Below are 9,886 nucleotides of genomic sequence, written 5' to 3'. Positions count from 1 at the left end.
TTTGTTGGGATGATCAGCCCGGTGTAGAGGGAGCCCACACAGTTCAATCTGCCCCTATAATTTTTAGGTTCATTCTAAAATAAAGCAGTGCAGTGGTTCTTGCGCCAGCTGGAGTTTTCTAGGTCACAGAAAACGTAGTTAATGCAGGGATGAGCCAGCCAGGCGTGCTGCAGACTGTCAGCATTGCCTCTGCCACCCCAATCCTCATCCTCATCAGAGCAGTGGGCTCAGCTCTGCCCCACGACCTGAATTTGGGCTTGGGAAACACCACCAGCACATGACCCCGAACCCAAAGCAGCCGGATCCCACAGAGTCCTGCTGAGCAGAGCTTTTCGGAGCTCTCCTCTTGGCCACCCCCTGCCTCAGTTTCCCCACCCTGATGGCACAGCAGTTTGGACCCTGGTTTTGGGATGCACTGGGCAGCACGTGAGCTGACCCCCAGCGTGGCAGAGGGAGGTGGCCACGCACTGGCCGGTGGCCACAGGGCTCGAGGGACAGCCCCAGGGCCAGGGCAGGCGGCTGTCACACTGTGACAGGAGCAGGAACTGCTGTTGGCAGAGGGCAGCCAGCAAACACAGCCACCCCCACGCCGTGTTTGCTCAGAGCTCAGAGCCCGGCTCATGAGGGGCATTTTGGCAGCAGCTGCTCTTGCTGGGGGAAAAAACCAGAATAATAAATAAAGCCCCGTGCCTGGTGTGTGCCCCACACACCAGGACGGGCCAGGGGCTGTGCAGGGCTGGAGCCAGCTGTGCTGGCCGTGGCTGGAGAGTTATTCTCCTGTTAATGCCCCTGGAATGCTGCTCCTGGTGTGGTTACTGCACCTGGCCATGGCTGGGCACGGTGGAACAATGCCCCATTTATTCCCGAGCTGTCAGACCCTGCACTGGAGGAACCCCCAGGGGAAGATTTTGGCACAAAGCCGAGCAAAGCCTCGGTGCAGGCACCCAGCTGCCAGCTCCAGCCACTCCCCAAGGGCTCAGTGTCCCCAGCCCCTGGGCTGGCAGGGGTGTCCCCAGAGGCAGGACAGAACAGGAGCAGGGTTTTGCAAAGCCCAGCTCTTGGTTCCAGGCTCCAGTGCTGCATTTGGCAGCCCAGCTGCGCCACGGCCATTCCACCCACCCGGGGCCAGGCTGAGGCTCATCACCAGCAGGGGAGGGCCCAGGCACCAAACCCTGGTATTTCGCACGTGGTGAATGTTGGAGAGACCCCCTGAGACCAAACAGCCACAAGGAAAGTTTATCCCAGGCAGGATCAGCACCTGGACCAAGCCTAAACACCCGGCTGGGCAGCACCTTCCCAACCCAGCATCCAGAATTTAGGGCCCAGCTCACATCCCGATTCTCCCAGTAAAACCCCTCTGCTCACGGCTACAGCCCCTTCCAGCTGACCCTGGGAAAAGTGAAGCACTGGGGACTCCAACGGCAGGAAAAAATTAATGCTCTTAATTAAATGACACGGCAGCTCACGGGGACATCACAGCCCTGCTCGGGGTGAAGCCTCAGGTTTTTATAAGCAACTGTGCAACTTTATTTATTTATTGCTCTGGAATCTGCTGCTGCCTGCAGGGCCACGTGGGATTCTGGACTGTGGCATTCAGGAGTGATTAAAAGCCATGGAAAATCAGCCTGTCTCGCCCATCCCTGAGCAGGGGTTCAGCTCAGAAAAGGAGTCGCAGGAAAGCCCCTGGATGGGACAACTGGAGTGGCAGCTGCTCCAGGAATGAGAAGGAACCTGACAGGCACCACAGGAGGGAGCTACTCCGAATTTTGGAGGGGTACAAACACTGTTCATGCCAGGAATGGGGAAGGATCCATCCCTGTGAGCACCCATCTCCCAAGCCACCCCTGAGCCCCAGTGCAGCCAAGGGGGTTTTAGTGACAAGGACCCTGACACAATCCCGAGCCCTCTGGCACAGTAAAAACCATGGCTGGGAAAAAATAAAAAACCTATCAGCAAAATTACACTTTATTTCATTTTTTTCCATTGGGGAATTTACTTTGATGAATTGTAACTTAAAAAGGCCTGGAAAAACCACATGCAAAAGGGTTTCTAAGTAGCAGCTAAAGTTTCTATTCCAGCATTACAAGCTATTCCAAATGATTTTCCAAATTCCCAGCTATGAACTATTCCATAAACAAACAGTTTCATCTTTAAACCCCCTCCACCCTACCCCAGTTAGTGCAGTGCAAAGGAGAAACCCAAGGAATTTACATATTATTTTCCAACGTATCCCATTGCAATTCCGAGTGACCTGCGGTGAACTAAAATAATATATACAATTTTCTCGCCATCATCATAAAAAAACATTTCCCTTTCTTATTCACAGATATATTTGTGGCAAATGGCTGAATAATTACTTAAAACCAGAACAATCTCTCTTTAACAAGTTTCTTACACCAGTAAACACAAGAGGGAGAGCTCTCTCTGGGGGGAGGGGGTTTGGCAGGGCAGGCAGAGGGTGGGGGTCCTTTTGGGGTGGAAGGGACAGAGGTGCCCTGGTCCCTGTGACAGGGCTGTGCTCTCCCAAGGGGTGCCCTTGCCACCTTACAAAATTGGCCACGTTAAACAGGAGGGGCTGTAAGGCTTTAGGATCTGAGGCATCACATGAGCCATCAGGAGTTTGTGTGTCCCGTCCACCCAAACGCCCTCTCAGCTCCAGCCCAGCCTCTGGAATGGGAATGGGACCCTCTGCTCTGCAAAGGAGCAGGGAATTGCCAGTTCCCTGCTGGCTACTCCCCTCAAACTGAGCATGGAGGGGCTGGCTGGGAGGGGTTAGCACCAAACAGTATCTTGGGAAAGCCCTGAGTCCCCCTGTGTCCCTGTCACCTCCCACCTGCCCCAGCCAGACCCACCCCACACCCCCCATGAGCAGGGACACTCCCAGAGCTCCGGGAGGAACAGGGAGCAAGCAGGGCGACTGTGGGCTTGCCACTGAGCAGCAGTGTGGAATTCCCAAGTTCGCATCATTCTCTTGTCCTTGAGAGAACCAAACTCTTCCATTTCTTATCCAGAGCATGGCTCTGCTGCTCCGTTGGCAGCAAGGGTGCAGCCAGGGACTGAGGGCAGCAGCACCGCTCACCAGCCCAACGCTGGCATCTCCCAGACTTGCACCAGGATCCCACACCAGGAACACGATGCTGCACAGCAGGACCACCACAAATCCCAGGGGAACGACATCAGGGCATGGAAGCACCGGCTCAAAATGCCACGTGTTCAGAGAGGCAGCTCCTGGGGCTCAGATACAGGGAAGTTGCTCCCTGTCACGCTCCCAAAGGTGGATTTTGTTCGGATTTGCACTTTGGAAGGGAATTCTGGAGCTGGAGAGCGAAGCCAGTGCCCAGAAAATGATGGCTGGGACTCCCTTCCACTGTGGGAAGGGCAGACTCGGACAGACGGTGCTCAGGACACAGTGGGAATGTCACAACAGACGGACCTTTACTTGACAGCAGCAGCAGGAACAGCCTGTGGGAGGAAGAGAGGGAGGCAACGCTCCCAGCCCCCAAAAGTGCACACAGCTGGGAAGAGGAGGTGCTTTCACAGCTCGGGGACAGCAGTCAGGAGTTGACACCGTAGCCCTTACTCAGGTGGGTTCGCCCTGAGCTCATGAGGTGGGATTTGTCACGGCTGCAAGAAAAATCAGCCTGGCTTGGGGGAATCCTGCTGGGAGCGAGGGGAGGACAGACCCAGGGACACATCCTCTGCATGTGCCTGGTGCCTTGGTGGCCTTGGAAAACCTTGTGTGGCAAAGCACATCTCCAGTCCTGCAATGCACCGAGACCTCCTGCTCACCAGTGGGAGCAGCCTGCTCCCTGGGCACCCCCCCCTGCCCGCAGCAAGGCTGGTGGGACTGAGGTGGCTGTAAAGAAAATGGGCTTGGGGGTGCCAAAGCAGCTCTTTCCCCTCGTGTTTTACCCAAAGGTCCACTTCCAGCCTGCACCTGAGGGTCAAAATGGTCACAGCCTTCTCCTCCTCCGGGGCCAGGTGTCCCCACCCTGCCCCTCGCCCTGGCCACAGCACGGTGCTGCCCATGGCTGCCAGGGCCACGGCCAAAATCCCGACCTGGGGAACCACCTGAGTGGTGTGGCAGGGGATCTGCATTACCTCCTTGGGGCTCCCCGCTCTGGAAACCCCCAAATTCTCACCCAGGCACAACCCTTCAGCCTCACCCTCCCACCACCATCCTGGGGTGGCTTTTAAAACACCTTGACAAAGGCGGGTGCGGCGCCCATCCCCGGTGGGCCCCCCAGAGTCTCTCAGCTCTGTCCATGCAGGGGAGCGCGCGGCTCTCCCGGGGCTCTCCCAACGCCATCCCACAGCCCAGCAATCTTCTATACACGGAACGGGGGCGAGGCCGGGCGGCCCCGAGGCTCGGCTGTACACAGGGGGGTGGTGAGGGGCTGCGGGAGCAGTCCTGGGAGGTGTCCGGCACGGGGACAGCGTGTCACGGTGTGCTCGGGCTGCAGCTGCTGCCTCTGGGCGCTCGACGACTTCCACTGGCCCTGGCCGCAGTCACTGCACCCCCTCCTCCTCCACGTACGTCGAGGGAAACCAGCCCACCTGTGGGGGGACAGGAGAGGTGAGCTGGGGGCTGGGAAGCTCAAGGGACACAGCACAAAACCTGCTGGAGTTCAAGGATTTGGACAACCCAAGCACAGGGTGGGATTGTTGGAGCATCCTGTGCAGGAGTTGGAATCCATGATCGTTGTGGGGCCCTTTGAGCTCTGTGGTTCTGTAAGGGAGCTCCTGTCCTGTCACTGGGGTTATCCCCCTGCCATCATGTGCTGTTCCCAGTGCTGGATGTGCCACATCCCGATGGTGTCAGCCATCGCCCTCACTCGGGATGAGCTAACTCCCCCGCATCCCCTTGGACACACTGCCTGCAATAGAGAAGGGATCAGGGCACGAGGAATCTGTCCCCAGTGCCACACACCCCGTGGGCCACCAGGCCATGCCACCAGCCCACTGGTTTTCCCAGGATGCTGAGCCTTCCCCCTGCACAGCCTGCACACATCCCCCACGGGCAGCTTTAGGGAAGATCAGACCCTCCCACCGCAGGCTCCCATCCACCTGTGTGCCCTGGACATCGCTGTCACTGTCACAAAACACCAAATGGCCACGCAGGGGTGGCTCTCATGAGGTGACAGCCCACCCAGAACCCAGGAAAGAGCGAGAGGGAGCGGGACACACCCCCTGCCCTTTGCTGTCCTGACAGCAGGGAGGATTTGGCACTGCATGAACGGGACAGGAATGTCTCTGGACACACTCACCCTTCCATTGGTCTCCCCCTTCCACCATCCCTGGTCCCCTCCAATCCTGCTGTAGATCTTCACCACGTCCCCCTCCCGCAGCGACAGCTCCCGCATGTCCCGCGCCGCGAAGTTGTACCGAGCCACCGCCGTGCCTATGACCCGGGGGGTGAACACTGCCAGGGGACAAAGCACAGCGTGTTGGGAGCAGCTCCACACCGGCTGAAGCCTGGGGAAAGCTTGGCGAGGTTCAACCTGGGTTTTCCAGCATGGTACCAAGAGCTGGAGCTGCTGGGATGGAGGGGTGGCATCGCCTGAGCTGCTCGGCTTCGCAAGGGTGGAATGGTCGGGGTTAAACTGGATTCCTGCTGGGCTTTGAAGGGCTCTGTGGGTTTGGGAAGCCCCTCTCTGCTGGTCAGGGGCTTGGTGGGGATCACTGGGGTGAAGGGTACTTTTGTGAGGTGGTAAAAGAAAGGATTTTATAGGAATATACAGTCTTCAACAATGAAATCACGGAAAAATCCTGTTCAGCTCTCAATCTCAGGTCTGGGAGATTGCCTTGTGGAGCCGCCACCCAGCTCCCAGCACCTGATGGAGCCACCTGGTCAAAAGGCTTTGTAAATCAACTTGGACGTAAGGTACCTCAAAAATGGAGTTATTGGGAATGGATTCTCCCAGAGGTGTTGAGCAAATCCCGTGTGCTTTGCCATGAGGTGCAACAAGCTCCTAACCTGGAACCTCCCTGCTCCTGTCCCTTCCTGTCTTGGGAACTTCATCCCATTACTGACCACATGATGCCAAACCCTACCACTGACCAGCACCTTGTGATGAGGAGATGACCCCAGGAACCATCCTGGGAGCCGACCTCTGCCAGCACCAGCACAGCCTCAGCCCCACAGATCTCCATCACTTCAGGCAGGGGATGCTCAGGGGACGCACAAGGAGGGGGGGAAGGCAGGGGCAGCACTCAGCATTCCTGCCCCAAGGTCTGGGCAGAGGGAAAAAGGCTGGAGAGCAACAGTGGGAGGGATGGGATGGGCAGAGGAGCAGAAAAATGCACTTTCTCTGCAGTTTGCAAAAAAAGAAATAAACACCCTGAGGGGATGCTGTGCTTCACTCCCCTCTTTGCCCCGGGATTTCCAAGGGTTAATTTCAACTGTAAAAGTGTGCAAACCAAGGTTGAACGAAGTTTGAGGCAAAGCTTTGCCCAGGTTTTCAGCTCTCGGGGTGGGAGGAGATGAGGATGGCGATGGAGGCGGTTTGGACACACAATGTGCAATCACTGGAGGGTTCATCCGGCCTGGCCAGGCAGCCAGGCTGGAGAACGCACAAAAATCACGGCAGCTTTGAGCTCTGTCATCAGGAGCTTGCTCAGAGCCCCTTGCTACACAGATCACTTCCTGCAATACTTTCTATGCAGTTAGAGAATCCCAAATTCCCAGATTTATGCTTGAAAAGTCAAGCGTTCTTCCCAAACACAGCCCCAAGGAAGGCACACGTGGCTTTGCTGCTGATTTTCTCTGTCTAGCCTAAAGGAGAGACTGTAAGATAAAAACTAAAACAGGAATTAAAACTGGCAGGATTTTGCTCTGATCCCATCAGTGGGGAGGATGACACCAGCCTGGAAGACATTAAATCAACGGGGTCCAAAGGCTGGGGCACCACTGCACTCTCTGCAGGGAGACCGAGCCCCAGAACACAGCTGACAGCACAGATGTGTCCCTGTCCCCTCAGCAAGGGGCTCCTGAGCAGCCTCAGATACCAGAGCTCAAAACCTGCAGGACACTGGGATGTTCTCCTGGAGGACAAGGAGGATCAGACTGGGAGAGGGTGCGATGCTGATGCTCGTTGGGTGAGACACACAGGGTAACCAGGTGGAGCTTGAAGTACATCATGAGATCCCAAAGTGCTACATCCACTTTTTTTGTTAATTTTATCCCCTTTTCTCAAACAGCAATAAGTCCATCTCCTCCCTGCCTTGATTTTGGGGAGGGGAGGGAGAGCATTTTGCTGCCAGCCAAGCCATGGTTAATTCACTGAATTATTTCAGGGGGGACCCCGCAGGTCCCACTGGTGATGGTTTTCAAGCTGGGGATGGTGGCAGGTCTCTCCAGCAGGGAGAGGCACTGGTACCTGACCAGAAGGGACTGGAGGAGCTCTGAGAAGAAAAGTTGAGGCCCTGAGGACTGAGAAAAGAAAAGTTGTAGGAAGCGCAGGAGGCTGCAAAGAGGTTAGAGAGAAACAGAAAGAGGCAGAACACGCATTAAAAAGGAAATGAAAATAAAATATTATAAGGCACAATGCTTTAAAAGCCGATGGAGGAATACAGGGCAAAGCATGCAGAGGGTCTTGTGCAGGGGCTCGGAGCTGGGACAGCTGACAGAAGGTCTGGCCACAGCCCCACAGCCACTGTGGGGGCTCAAAATTCATCCTAGGCTTGTATTTAATGCAAAAAGATATTTAATCAACTTTTAAACCCTATCTTCCTTTGGTATTCTTTTTTAAATATACCACAGAGGAAAATCTTTAACATGTGTTTTTCCCCACAAAGCAGTTAATTCTGCACTCAGGCTTTTGGACAAAACATCATCTTCCATTATTGCACATTTTGCTTTCCATTTGTTTTGATTTTTTTCCTTCTTTTTTCTTTACAGACTTACCCTTTCACCCATCACCTCCATTAAAGGAGTCCCACTAGGATTCAAACCACAAGTCACACTGGAACTGGATCCATTAAAACACAAAAACCTCACGTGGGTGAGAAAGACTGGATAAATCCCACGAAGTGAGCATCACATCCCTGCTCCCAGCCAGAGTGTGGGCAAACCTCAGGGTGCAAAACCACTGGAGGGGAACCAGCCTGTCCCAGCAAAAACTGTCCCTTCAGAGAGCAGTGCCAGAGAGCCCCAGCTCGGCCAGACCCCCCTGATCCCACCAAGACCCATCCTGAAAACGCCACCAGCCCAGCAGAACTTAGCTGCAAACTGAGGAACTCAAGCCCTACAGCAAAGCTGTAAATTCCTTCATCCACTGCTCCTACAGCTGGCTGGAAGGGGCAGGTTTTCCATGACACCCAAGCTGGGCTTTACCTGGGGAGCGGGTGAAGGTCCTGGAGGTAGAGCGCTCCCGGGATTTGTAGGGATATTTCAGCGTTGTGTCCAGCTGCTTGAAGCTCTCCTTCAGCGAGTGGCTCTGGTAGTACTCGACCAGCTCCTGGCAAGGAGAGAGAGGCACCTGGCTGTCTCTGCCACCTCCTGCATGACTTTCAGGGACAGGGCATGTGCTACGAGGGGGAACCAAAACCCACCAGCAAGCTTTCGAATTTCTTGGCTTCCGTGATGTGAATCCAGTTGTCCTTCTCCACCACCTTGATGTGCTTCACCTCCTCGTTGAACCTGCCAATGACAGCAAAGGCACTCAAGAAAACACAGCCACGTGGTCCAGCCCTGGCTTCTCCTCTGCCAGTGAGAAATACTGAATTATTAAATTCCTAAATGAGGAATCACTCACTTAATACTGATGGCAAAGCGCTCGGCCTCAGCTGGCCGCTCCCGGATCAGGTAGGTGCCGCTGACGTGAGACTTGAGCAGGTTGTCCGTCTGCTGCCTCTCCATGTTCCCTGCAAACCTGAGCCCAGAGGTCAATTAGTTCAATTAATTCATTAAACCAAACTCGTATCCTTAAACAGGCATGTTTTGGATAAAAAGATACTTCTTTCTTAAAGGCATGAAGGTTGGAAGGCAGAGAGAGAAATGTCCCAAATATCCCGAGCAGGAAGGAAAGTGCCCTGGGGTACACAAGAAGCTGCTGAGCCACTGAATCACACAGAGAGCAGCCTCTTCCCTTTGAGGTACCTGACACCTGGAAAATCCCACTAATTGGGAATCAGTCCCCGGGTTAATGAGGCCTCAGCAAGAGCTGGAGAGCAGGGATAATTTATATCCATGAATTCATAAACCTGGCTGGAGCTGGAGAGAACGAGCAGCAGGCAAGCCAAGCACAGCCTCTCGTGCCAAGGCAGGAGCTGCCTCCTTCCTCCCACAATCATTTTCTGTGCCCAGAAAATGGGAAGAGAAACCAGCATCTCTCTTTTTGCCTCTGACCCTCTCCATCAGTGAAGAAATCCCCACAGCTGCTGCCAGGGCTTTCAACACCCCAACGCCACCGTGGCAGCTGCTCCACAGCCACAGGCGAGGCAAGATACAGAGCACTGCTGGTCTGCATTTGGAATTCCATGCTGGAGTGGATTCCTGAGGAGGTAACCACCGAAAGGCAAGGCTGCTTTGTCTTCCTGCCCACTCACCACGGGTATGCCGTGTAGTCGATCTCCCGCGAGGGCGGTCGGCTGTTGGGGGGCTGCAAATTGAGAATGGCTCGTTAGTGATGAACCAGCAGCTCCTCGGGCTGTGGATCATGTGTGGGATGCTCCTCTCCACGGGAGGCTTCCCTCTGCCAAGCTGTTCCTGGGTTCTGGGCTTGGGCGGCGGAGGGCAGTGTTGTAGCTGAGCATTCGCCTCCCAGCTCCCAGCTGGGATGAGCAGGCTGTGTTTGTTCATTTACCTGAGTGGTTTTTAATTGGGAAGCAGCTGACAACATTACAGCAAGCAGCTAAAAGCAATTAAAATAAACCAAATGCAGTT

The 9,886-nt window shown here is 54.9% G+C and overlaps 1 protein-coding gene across 8 annotated transcripts in view; it reads right to left on the bottom strand.

Moving 5' to 3' along the window:
* Positions 1-1,947: 1,947 nt before the first annotated feature.
* VAV2 (vav guanine nucleotide exchange factor 2) overlaps positions 1,948-9,886 on the bottom strand; it is a 124,768-nt gene continuing 116,829 nt past the window's right edge. For 5 of the 8 annotated variants that reach the window (XM_032130440.1, XM_032130434.1, XM_032130436.1 and 2 more), the window contains 7 exons: positions 9,550-9,602; positions 8,757-8,873; positions 8,554-8,641; positions 8,336-8,459; positions 7,380-7,466; positions 5,268-5,422; positions 1,948-4,557 (listed from right to left, as the gene is read on the bottom strand). In XM_032130440.1, the coding sequence (XP_031986331.1) occupies positions 4,510-4,557; positions 5,268-5,422; positions 7,380-7,466; positions 8,336-8,459; positions 8,554-8,641; positions 8,757-8,873; positions 9,550-9,602 (672 nt within the window). In that variant the 3' untranslated portion in view covers positions 1,948-4,509. Of the gene's footprint in view, positions 4,558-5,267; positions 5,423-7,379; positions 7,467-8,335; positions 8,460-8,553; positions 8,642-8,756; positions 8,874-9,549; positions 9,603-9,886 lie in introns of those variants that run through there. The other 3 variants (XM_032130438.1, XM_032130439.1, XM_032130441.1) reach the window with 2 other exon arrangements.

This window comes from Corvus moneduloides, chromosome 21 (assembly GCF_009650955.1).
Source record: "Corvus moneduloides isolate bCorMon1 chromosome 21, bCorMon1.pri, whole genome shotgun sequence".
Lineage (NCBI taxonomy): Eukaryota > Metazoa > Chordata > Aves > Passeriformes > Corvidae > Corvus > Corvus moneduloides.
This window is presented reverse-complemented; position numbering and strand designations above follow the sequence as displayed.